Source organism: Camelus ferus, chromosome 17 (assembly GCF_009834535.1).
Source record: "Camelus ferus isolate YT-003-E chromosome 17, BCGSAC_Cfer_1.0, whole genome shotgun sequence".
Classification (NCBI taxonomy): Eukaryota; Metazoa; Chordata; class Mammalia; order Artiodactyla; family Camelidae; genus Camelus; species Camelus ferus.
In genome coordinates, this window is record NC_045712.1 from 29,336,363 (window position 1) to 29,358,671 (window position 22,309).

At 59.5% G+C, this 22,309-nt stretch overlaps 1 protein-coding gene across 2 annotated transcripts; it reads right to left on the reverse strand.

Moving 5' to 3' along the window:
* Window positions 1-4,707: 4,707 nt before the first annotated feature.
* On the reverse strand, window positions 4,708-21,538 carry HDAC11 (histone deacetylase 11). Of its 2 annotated transcripts, none has more exons than XM_032458743.1 (10): window positions 21,407-21,538; window positions 20,289-20,437; window positions 18,059-18,159; window positions 11,805-11,921; window positions 10,827-10,869; window positions 9,086-9,162; window positions 8,002-8,064; window positions 7,659-7,755; window positions 6,583-6,761; window positions 4,708-6,388 (listed from the first exon to the last, which is right to left on the reverse strand). In XM_032458743.1, coding segments are annotated over exons 1-10 (1,044 nt in total). In that variant the 5' UTR covers window positions 21,409-21,538; the 3' UTR covers window positions 4,708-6,172. The 2 variants fall into 2 exon arrangements, with proteins under 2 accessions (XP_032314634.1, XP_032314635.1); XM_032458744.1 differs by having other exon boundaries at window positions 21,392-21,516.
* Window positions 21,539-22,309: the final 771 nt, after the last annotated feature.

Below are 22,309 nucleotides of genomic sequence, written 5' to 3' on the forward strand. Positions count from 1 at the left end.
CATCTGCCCCGGGGGGCTCTGCTCACCTTGGGTTTCCAGGGACCCCGACTAACAGATGCCACAGCTCAAAATGTGCTCCTGCCATCACGGCAGCAAAGGGGAGGGCCCTCGAGAATCGCCCACTGGCTCAGAAAGCTTCCACCTGGGGGACACATAAGCCACTGAGCTCACGGCTCGTGAAGCAAGTCCGCGGACACATCCGATTTCTGAGGGCAGGGAGCCGCAGGCCCTGCTGGGCCGGCCGGGGGGGCTGGACTAGGATGGCCTGAACTGGAACCACATTCTACTCTCTGGGCAGCGGGGGCTGGGCTGGGGGCGGGCAGGGCTTCCAGCCTGGGGCTGAGGGGTAAGAGGCCCTCCAGGAGGGGAGCGGAGTGCCTAAGCAAACGACCGTCTGGGGCAGCAGCCAAGAGTGAGCCAGCGGAGCCGGGGGTGGCGTGTGAGTGAGCACAGTGGACGCCGCCGCCGCCGCAGGAACCAGGGGACCCTCAGGGACCGGAACTCCGGGAAGGGGCACGCACAGCCTGCAGCCCAGGGAGGAGAGCTCGGGTGGCTGGGCCCAGGCTCCGCAGGCAGGTTTTAGCCACAGACGTGCTTTGTTTCCCCTCTGGTTCTGCGGTGGCTGTGGGTGGGCGGGGGTGCCGGGGCGTCACTGATCACCCACATCCCTGAGAGCTGCTATAGGTGCCCCCCTGAGGCCAGGCCAGCTCCCCCCTCCCAGGAGCACCGAGGTCAGGGGCCCAGCCAAGCCAGGCACCCCCTCCAAAGCCTCGGCCCCCGAAGGCACCTCAGGATCCTTGGAAAGGAGATGCAGGCCTTTAAAAGGACGATGGGCCGGCACGTGATCAAGGACCTCGGGAACCAGATGGGCGGCTGCCGGCCTGTGTTTTCGGCACATTCCTGAGCTCCGAAAGGAGAAATAAAAGTGTTCCCTTGTCTGCGAGCTGAAGAGACAGCAATATTGTGGTGTAACTAGGACCAGATGGGCTCCAGGAATTTCCAAAGGCCTTTTCGCATATTAGACAAAATAGCCTCCCAGCCGCACACCATAACTCTGTCTGGCCGCCTGGGTATCGGTTACTGCGACGTCCAGCGTGCTGAGCGTCCTGGCTGGGGGTCCCAGCAGGGAGGGGCCCTGGCCAGGCCCTGCCCGCTCCCCCTGGCCCAGCGGGAGCGCCCCTGGCCTGTGACCCTTCCCCAGATCTCCAAGGCCAGGGCACAGGCTGACAATCTCACACACAGAGTCAGAAAGGGATGGGAAGTTCCAGAAACCACCCAGCCAGATGCCCCACCCCAGGTCCTCGCTGGCACATCCCCTGGGAGGAGTGGTCATGGTCATGGGGTACCCAAATGGGGCACCTGCAGCCGGCTGGGCCCAGGCTCTGGGACAAGCAGGGGGGCGTATCCTGGCCGGGAGACCCACCCTCCCTGCACCCCCGTTCCCCCTCTGCAGACGCAGTTGTGTGAGAAAGAAGCCGTTTGACGCACGCTGGCCGCATGACCTATGCCGTGAACCAGTTGTGTTGCATCGCTGCAGCGATGATGCCCTTTGGGCGGCTCTGGCCCTGAGCACATCCTGCCTCGTTCCTACCTGAACGGGGTCATTTGCTAATGTGCACTGAGCACCTGCCTGCACCAGGGCGTCTTCCCAGGAAAGGGCCAGGGCTCTGGGCACGACTGCCTCGCAGCAGGCCGCACAGCTATCGGAGGAGCCAGGTCTAACCACTGTGCGCACTGCCTCCCGACGGGTCCTCCCTACGCAGCGAGGCCCCCATTCTCCTGGTCTCCATTTCCTGTCTGTGCCACAAGAGGCTGGGGAGCGAGCCAGGAGGATGCATCCCACACTCTGGACCCTAATTCTGCCCTCAGGTGACCCAGAGACTATAGGCAGGCCCACCTCCATCACATGACACAGGCCTCTGTAGAGGGAGGGCCAGCCTCAGAGTGGGTCACCAGCCTAGGCTCACCCGCAGGTCAGTGGCAGAGCAGGTTCAAACCATGGCTGGCCAGCTCCGAAGTCCACATCCTTTCTCCAGAGACACCCCCCCCCCACCGGGCCGGGCTCAGGGCTCCTGCTTGCCCCTGTCAGCGTGCATTAACCCAACAAGGCGTGCAGAGGAAAGTGCCCGGGATGGTGGCGGAGATGATGCCTGGCCGCTCGGTCCCTACAAGGTGGCCTTAAATAACCGCCCTTCTCAGCTGGGCCCTGACACCACACCCAGGGAATGGGGGGCTGCCTGCCCCTTCAGGGTCCCATCACATCCAGACATCGGGGTGCTGACGCCTGCCTCTCCTGGGATGGCAGGAAGGGGCATGAGCCAGGGAGTGGCCGAGGTCCCAGTGCGTGGCGGGACACGATGCTCCCCCTGGTACTCTCATTGCAGTCCTTGGCCAGAGGGTCTGGCTGGGGGAACAGGGCACTCGTCTCAGAGTCAGGTGGCCTTGGATCCATTCCCTGGCTTTGCCATTGTCTGTGTGATCCTGGGCATGTTGCTGCCCCTCTCTGAGCCTCCGTCTCATCTGTGAAACGGTGATGATGACTGTTGCACTCCAGGCTTTGAGCGCTTCACAGACATTAACTCATTTAACTCTCACAGCAGTCATCCCCATTTGGTATTGTCCCCATGTTACAAATGAGTATGCCAAGGCACAGGGAGGTCAAGTTGCCCAGCCGGCAAGGGGAGGGGGTGGACTCAAGGCCGGGCTGGTGAGAGATGGGAGCTCATGGGTTAACCACTGCCCTGCAGCCCAGCTGACAATCACGGGAAGACGTCGCTCCCAGGGTGGCACCGGGCCTCCCCACGCTGGCCCTGGGCTGGGAGCGCAGCGTCCCCAGCCAGTATTGGCTGAGCTCAATGAAACCAACTCACGGGCAGGCGGCCCTGAAGGAGTTCCTGGCCCGAAACCCCAGGCCTTTGGCTGAGAAGCCAGGGAGGCATCTCAGGTCTTCAGATCTGCCCAGGAGCCTGATAGGCTGCGGGGGGCCCTGCCTGTGCCCTTTCTTGATGCCCCAGGCAGCAGGCTGGGTGTCTTCAGGCCTGCCCCTGCCCCTCACCAGACTCAGGCACGGTCCCCGCCAGGGGCTGAGTTACAGTGGGGCACTGCTGCCCCAACGCCTGCTGGAGAGCCCCCCACCGGCCCCTGGGAGAGGAGCCCCCTCCTCTCAGGCCTCAGTGGACACACCAGCCAGGCATGGCCTAGGGGAGGGGGGACGGCCACGTTCACAGAGCATCTCCTTAGTGCCAGGCTCCGAGCTGCCACCAGGGTACCTCACCCCCGTACACCTGCTCCAGCCTTGCAAGCTCAGGACCATGACCCACCAGGATGGCTGAGGAAGGAGGTTCTGAGAGGCTGTCACTTGCCCAAGGCCCCACATCCAGGCCCAGTCCCAGCAAGGCTCCCCCGGGGGTGGGCTCGGGCTCCAAGGTCCACCCACTCCCCAGTGCACGGTGGGGGCGGGGTGCTCCTCCCAGGTCAGGTTTTCAGGAGGCCCTGGGGCTGCCTTGTGCAGAAACCCCACATCCGCCAGGTGTGGGGGCTCCTTTTTGGAGGTGTTTTTCCAGGCTCTCCCTGAAGCACATGTCTGACCCCACACCTGCCAGCCTGTCCCCGCTCTCACCGGGGCCGCAGCTTCCACCTGCCAGGCCTGCCCCTCGGCCACTTCACGAAGCTGGCATGTTCCCCGTGAGTTTTTATAACCTGGGGTACAGTTTGCCAAGAGCCAAGTACACACATCTTTAGAACAGATTGCAACACTCCCCCTGAGCTACCAGAGCATCGCCCGCGTGGCTAACATCCCCTGGGTGTTTGTCCCTAGGACGGCCCTTCAGGTGAGCACAGTGTCCCTGAAGGCCTCAACCGCGGAGGAGGAAGGGGCTGTGGCTTCCAGAGCCAAGGCCTGGGCTGGAATCCCACTCTCCACCTACTAGTTGGGGACCTCGAGCAACTAACCCCCCTGTGCCTTGGTGTCTGCATCTTTAAAACAGAGATAACAGAGCCTTGCCACCCTTCATCCTCCTCGCACCCAGCACGGGGCCGACCTGGACCCCTGCCCACCGCCCCAGATGTCTTCGTCTGATGTCCGTGTCCCTGGCACTGACTCTCGAGGGGCTGCCACGCCCCACCCAGGCCATGCCACTAACGCTGGGGGTGCCATGGTCCCTCTGCGAGGCTGAGGACAGGGTCCTGCTCCCCACCTGCTGGGACCCCTCTGGCCTGGCCCGGCCCCACGGATGCTCCAGCATGTGCGCCCAGCCCAGGGCAGGGAGAACCCCGGCCAGGGCCCCCAGCCGCTTCCCACACGGTGCCGAGCCCCCATCGCCGCCCAGCCCTGCCGGCCCGCCCAGCCCCGCCGGCCCGCCCAGCCCCGCCTGCCCCAACCCCGAACCCCTCTCTGTCTGGAGAACACTTCCCTCACCCTTGCCAAATCTGAGGCAGCTGAGAACAGATACTCTGGAATCTGGCAGAGCTGGGGTCAGATCTGGCTCTGCTTTTCACTAGATGCATGGCCCGGGCAAATTCCTGAGTCTCAGTTGCCTCCTCTGTCAAATGGGAATAACGACCTTCTTCATAGGACAGAATTAAATACGCCCACCCATCGGGCAGCGACCCCACGCCAGGCCTCGTGCTCTGCGGTTTTCCCACCTTCGTTTCCTTTCATCCTGCGGAGGAAGGGACTCCCCACCTCAAGAACACATGGCAGCCAGCTCTGATCAAGAAGAGCCTTTATGAGTCTCTCAAACATGGGCTCCCTGGGGACAAGCCAGCCCCTCGCCTGCCCCCAGAGGTCGCCGGCTTGAGTGGGAGTTGAAGGGGTGTTAGGTGCCTCGAGTCAGAGACAGAGACCACGGGAGGGGTAGGGAGGGTGGGGCGTCCAAGCCATGATTAGTGCCTCAGGGCTGGTCCAGGTGGTCAGCATTTTCGACAATTGGTGATCTTGGGACCCTTCCCGGAAGCACCCCCAACCCCGGCAGAGACAGCAGTGAGGGGGATAAGGGAGAAAGTGGGTGAATTCAGGAGACCCCCAGGTGGCGAGGAGCACACGTCCCACACCCACACTGACCATGGATGGACGGCCTTCCCGCCCCACCCCATCTCATCACGAAGAACACACCCCGGCAAGGAGGAGTGTGCACCCCTCCCCATCACTGTGCCAGCTTCCCGGGGAGGGGCTGAGCATCCCTCTCAGAGTAGAGCTGAGGACAAGGTCAGAGCCCACCTGGGACCCCAAATGCAGAGCACAATCAGGGCCCAGCACTTTGGGTGAGGCCAGCAGAGGCTGCAGCCCCTGCCCTCACCACCTGCAGACCCTCCACTCTCCTCCAGGAACTCCAGCCTGGCCTCACCCGCATCCCATTCCCGCCTGGACCTGCAGGACCCAGCATGGCCACCTGCACTGCCCCGATTTCCCCGTCTGAGCCCCGCCTGCCTCTGCCCCCTCAAGCCTCCAGAGCTGAGGCCTGTCCCTGAGCCACGCATTCTACCCCCCAAACTGCCGCTCTCCCTGGATGGGCAAGACACTGTGGAGATCCGGGTTTGGGGCCCCTCAGGCCTCCCCTCCCGCGCACTGCCAGGCAGAGGCTCTGGGAAAGCTGGTCCAGCCCTTGCTCTGCTGGAGGGTGACAGACGGGAAAACCCACCTGTGTCCCCCTCCCTGCCGCCCGGACATCCAGGCCCAAGGCTCCTGCCCGCTGGCTGGGAATGCAGGGACCCCCCCCCTCCTCCCGAGGCCTGGCTCCAGCACCCCTCAGCCCTCCCAGGCCTGGGACGAGGAGATGAGGGTGAAGATGAGGAGGGAGGAGGCCCAGCCTCAGGAGAGACGGAAATGTCCTCGGTCTGAAACGGTCGTACTGTTTTGTTAACCAGAACACCCCACCCCTGGGGGCCCTCCCTGTGCCCGGGGGCCTCACCTGCCCTCCTCCCTCCTGGGAGAACCACTGTCTGTCTGCACAGGGCCTGGTCAGGCCATGACCGTGACCGTGACCGTGTGGGTTGTGCTGGGACTCAGGCCCTGCCCTCTGCCCCCGCCCACAGAGGGGCCTGGAGACCCCCGACACCCAGTGGAGAGAGTGGAGCTGTGCGCGAGGCCCCCCCACCCCTTGGTTGGAAAAGGAGAAGCACTGAGGGGCAGGTGGGTGGGCAGCAGGCAGGGAGCCGCTCAAGGGCAGTGCAGTCAGGGCACCTCCGGGGGCAGCAGAGGGGTGTCTGAGTTCTGTGCCGAGACGCTGGCTGCCTCAGGCCCGATGAGCCCCACGCCATGCAAATTAAGGATGGAGTCGGCGATGATGCGGGCCGTGCGCTTCTGGTACCCGCCCGAGGTCACCATGAGGATGGGTACCTGGCGGCCTCGGACCATCCGGAACACCAGCTCATCTCGCCTCACGACGCCCTGTGGGGGGGGATGGGGAAGGCCTGGGTCCTCGGGGTATCGGGAAGTCCTGCTCCAGGTCTAACCCTGGTCTGGACTGCTGCTGCTTCAGCTCATCCCCTCTGACATCAGGAGAAGCACCAGGGCTGCCCACCTTCCCTGCTGCTGCTGGGTCCCAGGAACAGACCCACCTCGGCCCCAGGGCCAGGACTCACCTGCGGGCTGATGGACAGCCCCCCAAGGCGGTCACCCTCGAGGATGTCCGTGCCCGCATTGTACACAACCACGTCAGGCTGATGCTCCTTGAGGGCTCTCTCCAGGTTCCTCTCCACTTTACTCAGGTATTCGTCATCCTCCGTGCCCCATTCCAGCTCCACCTTCCTCCTGATGGCCTCTGCCAGGGTGGCAGGAAGAGCCCCAACATGCAGAGGAGGAACACTGAGGCTCGGGAGGGCAAGGTCTGCCCGTTTCCCTACCAGTACCCGAGGCAGAGCTGGAACTGCTCTGCCCTCAGCACTGCCCGACCTCTCATCCTCTTATCCACCCAAAGCCAAGCTAAAGAGAGCAGAAGTGCTGAAACACAGACCCACAGGAAAGGAAAACAGGATCACAGATGAAATGCTGCCCTGGGGACGCAGGGACCCACAACTGGTGTCTGATCTCACTCTGTGAGCCCTCGCCTGGATGTGTGGACACCCCAGTGCCTTCAGGTCCAAGTCCGGCACATTAGAGATTCAGTTCAGAAACGGGTTCTGGGGGCCACATCAGTGGCTGAGTTACCCACAGCAGACCCGCTGGTTCTTCCTGCATAAATGTCCCCTCCCCACAAAGCTCATCTGAGAGCCTCTGCCTTTTGATCAATTAGTCTAATCCGCTTGTATTTTTTGTAATCCCTCTTATGTATGAACTGAAGATTTCTGCCATCTTACTTCATATGTTCTATTTATGTATTTTTCCCTTCTTGTTTCTTTTTCGTTCTTTCCTGTTTCCTACCAGACAGCTGCGTGCCTAAGAGAAGAGCATTTTATTCTTCTGGTGGCTACCCCAGTATGAGGACTCACACATGTGTTTCACGGGCAAGTTTGTGTGGTATTGGGTGTGTCCAATGACCTCGGTTAGTTTAGGTCTCAGTTTCCTTGTCTGTAAAACGGGGACCGTCCCCACCTCAAGGGGATGCTGAGGACAACTAAATGAAGTGACCTCTGCAGGGCCCAGCATGGAGGAAATACCCCAGAGAGAGAGCCTCATCCAAGCCAGAGTGCACTTGAGGCTGAGGGCGGGGGCAGCTTACGCTTGGCAAGGCGGTCGCCGGGGTAGATGTGGCGATTGTAGACGTCCATGATGTACACGCGCTTGTCACCCATGAAGTCCCGCTCGTGCCCATTGCCCTGCGGGGAGCACACGGGCGTGCTCACAGGCAGGCGTCCTTGGCCAAACCAGGACTCTCCTCCACACCCAAGGAGATGCCCCAGGCACCTGCAGGCCAGTGGCAGAGGCCCAGCTTGAGGCTTGGGGATGCTCCTTGGGGAGGCGGCCCACAGGAAGGGGTCGTGTGTCCGACAGAGGCTGATGGGGAGTATGGGAGGCCCTTGGGGACCGGGCCCCTGAGACCCCAGCCCCCACGGGACACTCACCTGATGGGCATCCAGATCCACGATGGTGGCCCTAGAGACGCCCTCCACTCGTTCAAACAGAAACTGCCCGGGGTAGAGAGGAGGGTGAGGACCCACACAGACTGGAGGATGCAGCCCTCAGGGACCCCCATTGGTGAGGGGGTGGGGTGGGAGCTTGTACATGCTGGGGAAGGTCAGGCCACCGGGCAAAGCCTCCACCACTCAAGAGAGCTGTGTGGCTCCACAGGAGCATGCGTGCATGTTCAGGGAAGGCTCCCTGGAGGAGGGGGCGCGTGCTGTGCCCTGAAGGGCTGGAGATCAGGAGGTAAGAGGAACATCAGGCTGGCCCTCAGAGAGAGCCCAGGATTCCTGGGGAAACGTGGAGGGTGCAGAGCCGGGAACCTCCCCTCCAGGCTGTGCCCGGAGCTTCCTTCTGCAGTCTCTGCCTTCCTGCAAGGCCCAGCCCTAAAGCCTCCTCCTTTCCCCTACCCTCCAGGAAGGCCTCCAGGGCGACCCTTCTCCTAATGGCTGGGGCCTGCGGATCTGCCCCCTCCTCTCTGAGTCTGTGCCCTGGGAGGACAGGACCCACGTTGGCCCATTCTGGCTCCCAGCACAAGGCCGGGCTGGGGGAGCAGTGGGGTCAGTGCCAGCTCTGCCCCTTTGGGCTGTGACCCCACCCGTCTGGGCCCCAGCTTCCCCGTCTGTAACATGGATTAATGGGTGAGCCCTGGATTCGGAGGCTGGCACAGGGGGAGCCCACAGTAAATGCCCGCTGCTACCTTCACCAACGCGATTATTACTTCTCTCGCCCCCTTGCTCTTCTGGAGCAACCCTCTTCCTCTCATAATTTAATACTGACAAGAAAGCTGCTCCCCGCCAGTCCCCTGCCCTGGTTGAAGGCTGTCCTCACCCAAGGGCACAGGCCCCACGCGAGAGGACGTGTGGGACCTGGGTCTGGGTCCCCACCTGGCTGAGCGACCCGGCTGAGCTCCCTCCCCTCCTGAGCCCCAGTTCCCTTCTCTGCAATGTCGGCTGAGAACTCCAAACTGGGGGGCTGTTCCAGGGAAGCTCCTGGAGGCGAGCCCCCACGTGCTCTGGGGCGCACCTTAATGGCCAGCGTGATGTCCGCGTAGGCGCAGAAGCCCCCGCCCCGGTCGCTGGAGCAGTGGTGGAAGCCTCCACCTGCCAGGACAGACATGGCTCGGTCAGGGCCGGCTCAAGGGCTCGGCCCGGGATCTCCCGCCCCTCTTCCCTCCCAGCCTCTCCCCAACCCCCCACGCCCCCCCACTCACCCCCTAGGGACACCTCTGGGGGGGCAAAGTGAACTTGGTGCCTGGGCACAGACAGTGCGTCATCACGGCCACCCCTGCCCACAGCTAGACGCCTCTCGGATGTCCCTGCAAGTCAGCCTCCAATGCCCACCCCCCCGCCAGGGGATGGGAGCTCATCCTCCCCAAGGCAGAGAGCTGTTCCTTGTCCCCACAGGGCTGGGGCCTGCCCCCTGCGACTCCCACACAAGGAAGGGGCAGTGGGGCTCTGGGGGACCCGTTTACCTTGGGACCACCAGATTCTGTGGGTGGTGGAAGGGGATGGTCAGAAGGGCGCCCCCTGCTGGTCATAGCAGCCCATGGCAACGGGGAGGGCCCTGGAGACCAGGGTTCAGCCCCCTCTTTCCCCAACCTTGAGACCACAGCCTCCACACCCACAGAGCCCCACTCCCCTGACCTGCAGGGGCCTCTGACATTGATCCCAACAGCCGCCCCACCCAGCAGAGTGAAGCCGGGCCCAGGGGTACAAGGGGCTTGTCTCTTCCACCACCCAGGAGGCCATGATGGATCATAACCATGAGATTACAGCCAGTGGTGAACTCCCACCTCAGCACTGAGCTCGCTGAAGCCTCCCTACGGCCCTAGGAGGGGGCACTGCTATCACTGCCCCCATTTTACAGATAAGGAAACTGCAGCACAGAGAGGGTCAGCAACTGGCCCAGGATCACACAGCTAGCTAACAGCAGAACCATGATTCAGACCCAGACTGGATCAGGACCCAGGCTCTTAAGCAATCTCAGGCCACACCACCTCCCATGGGGAGGGCTTCCGGCACACCTGTGGGAGCCCTGCTGCAGACACCCAGCCCATGCGTCACTCATCCGGCTTGATCAGCAGAGTATCATAACCTCATGGTGATGCCAGCCCTCCCGCTGCGCACCTGGCCTCCCAGAGCTCAGCGCCAAAGGTGGGGCCCCTGCTCTGGGGCGCTGGGCGAGCCACCAGGCCTCTCTCCACATCTGTTTCCTCACCCATATAACACAGCTGAGAGCAGTACCAGCCCACACAGGAGACTGGACAGAAAAGGGATTTGCAAAGTGTGACCTGCTGAGCCTCCCTGCCAGACAACGACGGGGACAAGGAAGACCAGGCGAGCAGCCCTCGCGTGAGACAATCCTGCAGAGTCCAGGGGCCATGCTAGCCCTCAGGGTGTGGCACTGGCCCTAGCCCTGTCTGCCCAGTGTGACGTGGCAGACAGAGCCCCCACAGGCTGTCCCGGGCCCCAGGAGGCTGATGAAGGGTTTGAGGGGAGCATCTGACACTCTGCAGGATTTAGCCCCAGGCAGAGCTGCCCAGGCTCTCTGGAAAGGAATGAGCTTCCTGTCACTGGAAGTGTGCAAAGGCGAAGCTGGGAAGCCTCCTGGGGGAAGTCTTTCAGACCAGGGTCCCACCTGGTCGGAGGCACTAGGTGGCGGGGGGGGGGGAGGGTCCCTCCCCAGCACTAGGTAGCTGCACGTCTGCTCCAGGGTCCTACCCTCTGGCTCCCTCAGGGCCCAGGCCCGGCCCCAGGGCACTCACCCACGTTGATGGCCCAGCCTCGCTCCACGGCCAGCTTCCCCGCCTGGGGAGACAAGCACTGAGTGAGGCTGCAGGAGGCTAGTCCTTCACTCACTCACTCACTGACCCACTCACTCATCCCATCCACACCGTTTCCAGCCCCCTCCGAAGTGGGGGTGAGCTGTGAGGTGGGGGTACAGGAGGCACCCCCCCCCAGCACACTCCGGATCGGCTGGTTTATGAGACATGCAGTGCGTAAGCCCCTTTGCAGTTTTGGGAGGAAACTGGAGAAAATTAAAAGTTTCGTTCCTAGGACTGCACATGAGCTGACAAGGATGCTAATGTGTCTTTCAAAGGGAAAACAGACATTTCTGCTGTGGAAATACTGTGGACTTAAGACTGAAATCCTGTAGGAAATCAAAATTTGAGAGTGGGCAGGACGATTCTCATAAACCAAAAAGAATGTACAAATTAGCAAAGCTTAAAAGGAAACTACAGGGATCACAGGCGTTGGTCTAGGTCTGAGTTAGGTCATCCAACTTAAATCTGAAATGCGCCTCTTCCATCAACGCCGCAGCCTGCGGCCAGTTTTAGGGAAACCTACACACAGGGTGCGAAAGCCAGCTTTGTTCTCGGCTGCCACACCCACCATCGCACTGAACTCATTGGGTTTTGTTTCCATCTGAAATCTGCAACCTCGGAGTCAGTTTTAGGACACACTCCCTGGGGGTGGTGAGGCAGCATCTTAAACACCAGCAAACACAGTAACTCCAATAGGCGGTCTTGGGGGAGGAACAGTGACTCCTAATGTCCCAGATGCGGAGCCTTTGGAAGAAAGAGCTCTTGTTGCTGCCTTACGTACTATTTAGAAGATTTTGCTCAACCACTAAGTGAGACAGGGCATTCCGGATGGAGAGCCTGGGCAGACAAGGGGTGTGGGGAAGGATCCCGGGGGCCCCTGCCCACCGCTGCTGCTCCGTCCGCCGGCCCCCCACCTACCATTATGGTTCCTCCCGTCTGGGTCCGCAGGGGCTTCAGCACCTTCCTTTGCACGAGGAAGTTGGGCAGGAAGATGACAGGGGGGATCTCCGTAATGGCTGCAACCGCAAAGGACCACTGTGGAAAGACACGCGGGTCGTTGGCCTCCCTCTGCCCGGTGGGCCCAGAGGCAGCAGTGGGGGAGCGGACTCCCCCTGTGCCAGCTTCAGGGTGCCTGGGGAGCTCCCCACAAGTGCAGCTCCTCGGGTGAGAAATGAGAGCTCTGGATTCGGTGCAGAGACATTGGCACCGCGTTTACCGAGCTGCGAGTCAGCCCGCCGACCTCCTGCTCCCAGGCCCTCTGCTGCCCTCTAGTGCCCAGAACAAGAGCTGCCGGCGACTCCAGCTCACTGGGGAAAGGACCCAGCACTGGCCCAGCCCGCCCACTGCACACAGGGGACACTGAGGCCCTAGGGGAAGGATCTTTCCTCCCAAGGTCACAATGAGTCACTGACAGAGCCGAGTCTGGAGCGCAGGGCTCCGGCTCCCCAGCACAGCACACCATCTCCAACCACTGGGAATCGGAAGTCCCTTCCTAAGGGGCTGGACGCCCTCATCTCTGCTGCTGGGGCGGGAGGATCTGGGGCACCCAAAAGGCCTCTGCACCACGATCAGGACACAGCTTTCCCTACCACCTCCAGGGGCCTGGGCAAGCGTCCGGGCACCCTCATCCTGGACCATCTCCTGCCTGGCTGAGAATGCCTGAGGTCCAGGCCCCTGCTCAGCACCGACCCCAGGCAGAGCCCTGCAGGGGCCCCGGCACGTGGGAGGTATTCACGAAGATCTTGCTGGGCGCCAGGCCCCGGAGGTGGGGCTGGTCCTGCGCTCACAGATGGACATCTGCCAAGCTGGGAGGCGCTGACATGCCCTATGACAGCTATGCGTAGGGTGGTGGGGGGAGAAAAACAGTCTGGGTGGGGGTGGGGCGAGAGGCTTTGGGAGATGGTGACGTCATGCTGAGACTGCAGCTGGACGGCAGTTACCCAGACGCAGGGGTCACGGTAAGATGGTGACCTCAGTCAGGGGCTTGACACCTGTAAGGAGAAGATGGCGCAGCTGGGACAGGGCTGTGCTGGCCGCTGGTCGGAAGGGCCTGGTCTGCCCAAGGGCGTTCAGAGGGCATCCCCAGAGCAGTGGGAAGCCGTCAGACGTGCGCAGCTCCCAAGCTGCCGCAGTGACAGGACCAGCTAAGGGAGTAACAGAGGCAGCCGCCCCCGGGAGGGAGTGAGGGCTGACGAGGGTCTGGGGGAGGCGAGATGGGCGGGTCCAGGCAGCAGGTGGGGACCCAAGGCAGAGGGCCGGGGCCCAGAAGGGGAGCCCATGGGAGGACTGAGGGCAGGAGGGGTGGCAGGGTGTAGGGGGGGCCAGAGGAGGGCAGGCAGAGAGAAGGTTTTCCTAAGAGAGGCCCTGAGAGGGAGAACAGGAAGATGGCTCTACGCTCACCCGTCAGGGGGATTTAGGACGGGAGGGGCCTGGGCCTGTTCCACTGTGGGGTGGGGAGAATCAGCAGAGAGGAGCAGGGGAGGATGGGGCAGAGAAGTGGGACAGGACCCAGGGCACCTCTGCCAGGGGCACCCATGAGAGGCCAGGGCAGGGGGGCAGGACAGAACCCACGTCAGCCCCCAGAGGGGCCCCTGCAGCTTCAGCCACCAGCCAACAGGGGAGACTTTGGTCAGGGTCCAGATGTGCTGCCCCCAGGTTGCCTGCACCGCTGCCAAATGCCCACGTGGCACCCCTCCCAGGCAGGGAAGGCTGAGGACGGCTGAAGACTGGGGATGCTCTCTCTGCTTCCTCACTCAATGCAGGAGCCACGGAGGGCGGCCCCAGGAGCAGCACTGCTCGTGGTCTAAGAAGAGAGAAGCCCGCGGGCGCCCCATCTCTTCTGACTGTAACACAGAGGCACCAAGGGGCCAGGGAGGGTGTGGGTTGGGAAGCTAGAGCTGGGAGGAGGGAGTCTAGACAGCTGCAAGACCCGTGTGTGTGTGTGTGCGCGTGTGTGTGTGTGTGCGCACGCATGCACGTGCTGGTGGGTAGGGGGCACCTGTGTGCATGTGTGTGGTGGTGGGCAGACCTAGTGAGAGGAAGGCGGCTGGCTCCACCTGTCCGTCACACCAACCCTACCCCTCAGCACAGGCCTGGCATGTGGAGGCACAGAACCACTGTTCTCCATGAATAAGTGAGCAAACAAATGAGCCACTGGAGTAAAACGGTAAGTCACTGCCTGCCCCCACCCTCAGCAGCCAGTGGGGGGTGGAGGATGAGAGATATTGAAGCCATATCTTGAAAAGGAAATGAAGAAAGCAAGTTCATTTACAACAACATCAAAAAGAATAAATTTAACCAAGCAGGTAACAGACTTGGACCCTGAAAACTACAAAACATTGTTGAAAGAACTTAAATAAGATCTAAATAAGTGGAAAGACACCCCGTGTTCATGGGATGGAAGGCTTAATATTGTAAAGATGACAATACTCTCCTAATTCATCTACGGATTCAGCACAATCCCTATCAAAATCCCAATGCCTTTTTATTTTTTTTTTGGAAATGAAGAAGTTAATCCAATAATTCACATGGAATCTTAAAGGACCCTGAAAAGCGAAAACAGTCTTAAAAAAGAACAAAGTTGGAGAACTCACAGTTCCCAATTCCAAAGCTGACCACCAAGCTTCAGCAATCCAAGTGGTGCAGGCTGGGCACACAGACCGAGGGAAGAGACCAGACAGCCCAGAATTAACCCACACATCTGTGGCCAAGTGACTTTCCAGCAGGGCCCCCAGGCCAGTCAATGGGGAAAGAACAGTCTCTGTAACAAACGGTGCTGGGAGAACAGGGTGTCCACACGCAAAATATGAACTCGGACCCCTACCTCACACCACATACAAAAATTAACTCAAAATGGATCAGAGACCTAAATATAAGCTAAAACTATAAAACTCTTAGAAGAAAACATAGGGGTTAATCTTCATGACCTTGGGTTTGGCAATGGATCCTTAGATACGACACCAAAAGCACAACCAACAAAAGAAAAAAAAATACAAATTGAACTTCAGCAAAGTTTAAAAATTTGGAACATCAATGGAGTGAAAACATAAACCACAGAATGGGAGAAAGTATTATTTATAAATCCGGGATATATAAAGAACTATGACTCAACCACAAAAATAACAAACAACCCAATTTTTGAAATGGGCCAACAGACACTTCTTCAAAGGAGATACGTAAGCGGCCAAGAAGCACATGGAAAGGTGCTCGGTCATTAACCATTAGGGAAATGCAAATTAAACCACAATGAGATACGGTTCACACCAAGCTGGCTTCAGTTAACAAAACGGAAAACAAGCGTTGTGGAGCTACAGCGATGTTGGAACCCTGTGCGCAGTTGTCAGGAACACAAAATGTGCAGCTGCCGTGGGAATCATTTTGGCTGTTTCTCAGAAAGTTCAACAGAATTACCTGATGGCCCAGCAATTCCGCTCCTAGGTGTATCCCCGAACTAATTGGAAATACGCACTGAAACAGGCCCTTGTTCGTGAATGTTCACAGCAACAAAGGCACAAAGGCCAAAAGCTGGAAAGAACTCCCAACGTCCACCAACCGAGGAAGGAATAAACAAAATGCGGTCCATCCACACGACAGACCAGGACTCAGCCATCGCGAGGAGTGAAGTGGAGACGCCTGGTGCGAGGGGAGTGAGTCTTTCTTTTTCATGGATGTATAGTCGATTTACAAGGCTGCGTTAGTTTCCGGTGGACAGCATAGTGACTCGGTTACACATGTATTCTTTTTCAGATTATTTTCCATTGTAGTTTATTACAAGATATTGAATATGGTTCCCTGTGCTGTGCTGCGCTGTTCATCTATTTTATTTGTAGTAGTGTGTATCTGTTAATCCCAAACTCCTAACATATGTCCCCCCTTTCCCCTTGGGTAACCATAAATTTGTTTTCTATGACTGTGAGACAATGCCTGGACTGGACATGGGTCTCACCTTTGTGTCAAGGGCATGTGGCCCTATGTCACTCTCCTGTGACACCTGGGACGAAGTCCAAACTCCTCCGCGGCCTGCAGAGCCCATGGCCCAGTGCTGCCGGCCTCCCTGACCACTTCACGCACCCCCTCAGTGTTTGAATATGGCTGCTTCCAGGGGGGACCAAGTCCCCTCCCCCTCCATCCCTGAGACTCTGCAACATTCTTCCCTTAAAACCCCACATTATCACCTGCTCCTCATTCTGTGGTCTCAGCTGGCACATCACTTCCTCTGTGAAGCCCTCCCTGACTACTCAGGCCAAATGAGCACACCTCCGCCCAGTTACCCTTTTTCTTTTTTTCCCTTCAGAGCCCTTGGGTGCTCTCTGAAACACAACTGTGTGGTAACTTCTTTATTTTCAGTCTTCTACAATGAAAATGCAAAGCCTTGGGAGCAGGGAACCTAGCTTACTCTTCTTTTGTACTCAATACATAGTGAGTACTCCCTATAGATGTGTTAGACGACTGAACACTTCTCCTTCTTAGTAGGTCATATGGAAATCATCATGTTTCTCTTTTTGCTCTGGCTGCCAGGGAGCTTCAAGTCAAATATATAGCTCAATCATAGTGTCTTGGTTGTGCTGGCATACCTGAATCCTCCTCCTGTCCTGGACCTCAGTTTTCTAGTTGGGACTCTGCCTGTTAATACTTGTTTTTACTACTTATCATATAGTAAGCGGTCTTCAGGCTTCTGGGGGCCCAAGGCCAGGCATGCAGTCAGCTCTTCAAAAGGCCCTTCAGATGGATGGGGCCCTGGAGCCTCTCCCCTGACTCCAGCTTTGTCCCGGCATACTCACTCCCCCGGCCCCACCTTGCTCCAGCTCAGTGCCTGTGCCTCCTGTAGCCACCCCTGCCCTCCCCCTGGACTCTGGCACCCATGTCCTCCTGGCCCAGCCCCTGGCCTATGGACGGTGATCATGCATGTCCGGGCCCCAGGAAACCAGGGCAGCCAAGTGCTGGGCTTCCTGCCAAGACCTTGCACACCTCTCTCTCCCAGGAGCCAAGTTTCACCCTCTTCCTGGTGATCCTCCTGAGCTCACACTGTCGCAGCTCCATCTAGAATTCTCACAGCTCAGGGCCAGAGCTGGGGCAGGAGGGAGGGCAACAGCTATGACCAGGACCTGGGAAGACTGGACTGGACACCCTGTCTCGAGTCCCCCCCAGGCCTGCCAGACTTCCCAGGTGACCTTGTGCAGCAGTGGCCCCTTTCTGGGCCTAGGCTTTTTCGTCTGCAGAGGGGAGGGGCCTGGTGACCTCTGGAATCCTCTCTGGCTCTGAGTCTGAGTCCTGCTGGGGAGCCTAGCAGTCAGGTCAGGGCTCCCACACTCGGGGTTGAGGCCCTGTAGCATCCCTGACCCCGCCAGGTTCTGGGGCCACCCTGGCCCAGCCTCCCCCCTGCCCCCACACAGGACTGACTGAGCACCTCCACCCTCCTAACTGTAGCCACCCTCGAGAGCTGTGTGGATCCTCAGGAAGGAGGTCACTGGCAGGCAGCCTGCAGGCGCAGGTCGGTCAGTAGGTGGGATTTAAAACAATTTTTAAACTCATTTTGAGTTGCTACATTAAGGAATCAGGAACTGTCTCTTAGTGATCTGAACTTCTGGCTTCTCTTTAAAAGTCAGGCCCTTGGCCGTGCTGCGCCCACCATGGAGTTGGGTGGTGGCCGCTGGCCTAGGAAGGGTAGGAGCTCTGGTTCGCCTCCCGACACTACCCACCACCCCTCCTGACCTCTTGTCTATGTCCCCTGCTGGGCCTTGGGGTGTAAAAATGAGTTTTCAGCCCAACAGTTTTGAACAAGTCTTAAGCAGTAGAAGCCCTTAGAAGAAAAGCTGAAACTTCAGCCCAATATAAAAGCAGGCCCAACGGGAACAGCTTTGGCTGGATGGGGCCAAGGGGCTGGGGTCCCCCATGCGTCATCCCAGCAGGGGTCTCTGAGGCCTGTCGACAGAGCACAGACTGAAAGTCACTGAGATGGACGCCCCAAGCCCCAGTGGAGGCTCCATCTCCACCAAGTGGCCATCCTGCTGTCACACTCCCAGGGTGGGGAGCTCACCACCCCTGGAGCAGCCCGACCCCGGTGTCTCCTCTTGGGGACCAGAGACTCACGTGCTCCCCCTGCAGAGGGACAGGAGTGGAGCCCCCCTCCACTCTGGCTGCCCCTCCCAGCTGGCAGCCCCCAGGCCCTATACCTTGAGCTCGCTGAGATAGCGCCGCGTGTGCACCACCAGCAGATCTTCGTCCGAGGCCTCCCGCGCCTCCACCAGCATGCTGTCCGACAGGAGCTTCTCTTCTGAAAGCACAGAGCAGGCACCTGCATCCCCGCTGGCCTCCAGGCAGGCCCGGCCCAGCCCCTCCACAGGCTGCAGACTCAGTCTCAGACAGCTCTGCCCCAGCAGAAGGTGGGCAGTGGGAGAGCAGGGCCACCTCCCAGGCCTCGGGCCAGGGGTGAGACCTTGTGCACAGTGAGCCTCGTGGGCCCCAGGCCGCTGACAGCCGGGAGATGAGTTCAGCTGTGACTGACCACCTTTCAGAGGTGGGTGGGGCAGGGGTTGAAGGTTGACTCTCAAGGGGAGAAAAGCTCTTCTGATCAATTTTCCCTCCACCTTTGGAAGACATCATGGGAGGCTCGGTGTGCTATGGCCCCTCTTTAAATACGCTTGACCCTTGTTCATCTCCATTTTTTTAACCACTCCCAAACCCAGCAATCAGTTTCACAGCAACAGGAAGCACCCTGAGCCGAAATACACTGTTGTTTTCATTGCATTTATTTTTTTGAACATGACCTTCGATGTGTGGCAAATAAAACTGGCTTTTTCTATTTAGAGGACGTGATGTTCCCTTTTAAAACAAATTTATTCAAGTTTTTAAAAATGAAGGCTAAGTCACTACAAAACAGGAAGGAAATGATGGAACCAGTGGTAGGAGGCGACTGCAAGGCCCCGAGAGTGGGTTGCAAAGGACTGATGTTTGGGGAACACTGCGTTGTGTCCTCACCCCTCACACACACCACACAGGATTCGCTCCAGTTTGCAGAGGAAGAAACTGAGGCAGAGAGCTCAGAGGCACAGTGAGAACAGGACCATGATGCTCTGGGCTCAAGGGAAATTGAAGGATGAGGTTAGACTCTAAGGGACCTGTTTTAATGTGTCACCCTTAGAAGGCAACCCTGGTAGAGACCAACTAATTCCATATATTTCCCACAAATAGCTCCGCATACAGCAGGTATCCTCCCACCCTGAACATTCCATGGCTCCCCACTGCCTTCAGGCAAAGGGCCAGCTCCTGCCCTGGTGGCACCCAAGGCCTTTCACCCTGTGGCCCTGCCTCCTTTCCACCCACATCCTCAGAGGAGAAAGGCAGGAACTCAGGAGGACTGTCAGCTCAGAGATGAGGGGGACAAGGAACCCCTCTGTACAGCTCCTGAGCGACACAGGAGCCCAAGGGGCACTGTAAGCTTTTCTTCTTAGTATTTTTCTTTAAATACTCACTCTGGTCACTCTTGCCAATGGAAAATCAGTATCACTTACCATCAATAGAAGTGAACCAGAATATAAAAACCAAAGATACAAAATCAAACAACAGTGTTACGAATCTCTGATTTGATTCTATTCTCTGCAAGGTGCAGAGCCCTAGGCTTGCCCTAGATTTGTTACAAGGGAGGTGGGCTAGCCACAAAGTGCAACTTCCTCCAAGGTGTGATCAGAAGGGCTGTGTGATTTAAAGATATTCAACTCTTCATTCTGTGCTAGGTGGCACTGCAGGGAACATTTCCTACCTCCCTCAGTTTAAGAACCCCCAAGACAGGGAATAAGAACATATTTTTCACTGGCCCACTGTGAGGCCTGAATCTTCCACTTGAACCAGACCCCTGGATTACAAGCAGCAGTCGAAATAGTGAGCTCCCCAGAGTATCACCCTGTGCAGGGGATGAGCCGCGGAGGGGAGGAATGTGGAGCTGAGAGTTCCAGACCCCACGCTCCCACTTAATGGCTGTGTGACTTTGGGCACATTTGCTAACCTTCCTGGGCCTCAGTCTCCTCCATCTGTAATCACTGGGGCTGGAGCAAAGGCTGTCCAACCTCCGGGGCCCTCTGAGCTTGTAGGCCATGGACATTACATTCCTCCAAACTTCCTGGAGACGGCTTCCCTGGGCCCATCATTCATTCATCAGCTCCCCTTGTACTGGGCCTCCAGGGACAGAGACGGGACTTAGGTCCACAGCAACGGGGAGCCAGTGAAGGTGGGATACAGGGGCATGTCATGCTTCGAAGTCTGGAAAGATCGTCTTGACAGCATGTGTGGAAGGCAGTCTGAGGGTTGGAGCTGGGAGGGTCTGAAGCTTATGTTTGGGGAAGACAGCACGGGGTGGTGGCAATGGGCAGAGGAAGCAGAAGTAGGGTCCCGGGGGGCCTTCCATACCTTTCAGGAAGCTGATCACTTTGCCCCATTTTCCTGCGTCAAAGGGGTGCAGCTTCTCCAGGCCCATGAAGGTGATGTTGTAGCGCGGCGAGTACACGATGGGCCAGCGTGTCTCCGGCACATGCTGGTACAGCTGGGTTGGGTGTGGCCTTCCGTGGGCACAGGGACAGACAGGGACATCCTCAGTGTGGGAAGCAGCCTCCCCTTCTGCGCCAGCCGGCTCTGAATGAACAGACAGCCCTGACCCAGTACCACTAGCTCCCGCGGCGGCAGGCAGAGAAAGGGTCACTTGGCAACAGCAACAACAACAACACTGCGGGTTCCTTTCTGCACGGCTCTTTCCCACACTATCCAACCCAGTCCCCGCAGCAGCCCTAGGAGGGAAGCACCACCATCGCACCAGGGGCCCCAAGAGGGGACCAGGTGTGCCCAAGGTCACACAGCGGGTCTGTGGAGCAGTTTCTGTGCACCCAGGTGGGTCTGGCCACGAGACCTCAGCGTCTCAACCCCACATTATAGCAATTACACTGAGTAGCTGTGTGACCTTAGGCCTCACTTTCCTCAACTGTAAAACGTGTGGCTGTTAGGAGGATTGAGATAACGCATTTAACCACTGAGCATAGAAAGCGCCCTATCTCTGAGAGCTGGGGGGACAGTTTCCGGAAACAGCAGGTCGGGGCTCACGCAGGCTGCGGCCCAAGCCAGAGCCAGGAATGGGGGTCACCTCGGACCCCGCCGCGCAGCGGACCCCCCATCCCAGCTCCCCAGCCGCCGCACAGGGAGCAGAAACCCAGTTGCCACTGCGGGGGCCTCCGCACAGCTAGTGGGGCCCGCGGGCAGACGTCAGAGCTGCGCATGTCGCGGGCCGCCGCCAGGTCGGGGCTTGCGGCCAGCTCCCGTCCCGTGGGCCGCAGATTAGTGGCGCGGGCAGATTAGGACACGCGAGGCCGGCCTGGGCACACGCTGCCCGAGCACCCCTCGCCCGCCGTACCTGGGCCCGCACCTGGCGGGCTCGCCAGGCCGCCCGCGCACTGGTGCTCCCGCCCACGGGGACCCCTGGCAACCCCCGGTGCTTGGCCCCGTGCCCCATCCCGCGTCCCTACCCCAGCCGCACTCACATCCCGGGGCCGGGCCCTCCCTGCGCTGCCACCACTCCGCGACCGGGCGGGGCGGGGCGTGGCCCCGCCCACGACACGCCCCCGGCCTCGGCCGCCTCCGCTGGAGGCGGAGCTCCGAAGGCTCGGCTCCGCCCGGCCCGCGCCCGCGCTGCGTCACAGAGAGCTGGAGTCCCGCACGGGGCGCTCCTGCGGGAAGGAGGCCACGCCCCTGACGCCCATCAAGAGCTAAATCCCGCCTTCCGCAGACAAATATCCAATGGGATCGCGCCTGGCTCGGAAGCCACGCCCATTGGGGGGATGGCCGCACGGGTTTTCTTGACCGCGCGTCACAGAGCTGGAACGGGCGTCATCGCCCCGCCCCAAGGGAGGGGCCATCACATGCCCCGCCTCCGGCGGCGTTTCTGCACCGTCCCAGCCTGGGCGTTGGGGGCCGGGCTCCCCTGAGGACTCCAAGGCGGAGTGGCGTGTGGCACTGAGCACGCATCCGCGCTCTGGGGTCTGTTTCCACGAGTAAAAGGGGAGAGTGGGGCCGTGTGCCCTGGCCCTGACGTCTCCGACCTAAAGGGATGCACGGCCTTTCTGACTTGAGGCCAACCCCCTCACCTAGCCCCATCTTCGGTGTCTCTGACATGAGACAAGCGCTCCCCAGTCCCGTAGGCTCTCTGAGCCCCAGTGTCCTTATCGGAAGAACCAGGCTGCTGATCCAGTCTTCAGCGTACAGTTGTTTATCTGCACACTTCCCCCTCCTCCACCCCGGGAAGCCAAGACGAGCCGGAGCGACTGCTCAGAGTGTCTTGGGGCTGGACCCTGGGAGGGGGCCCCAACAATAGAGCCCCAGACGACGCAGACAATGAGCTTCTCTGTCGGCCCAGCTGCCCCGCCCACCAAACAGAAGCAGCTGAC

Bases quoted from the DNA above. Each gene is read 5' to 3' on its own strand.
- HDAC11 (XM_032458743.1), bottom strand. The intron at 8,065-9,085 runs GTGCGCCCCAGA...TACCCCGGGCAG, and splicing joins ACATCACGCTGGCCATTAAG to TTTCTGTTTGAACGAGTGGA. The intron at 6,389-6,582 runs GTGAGTCCTGGC...CCCCCCCCACAG, and splicing joins GGCTGTCCATCAGCCCGCAG to GGCGTCGTGAGGCGAGATGA.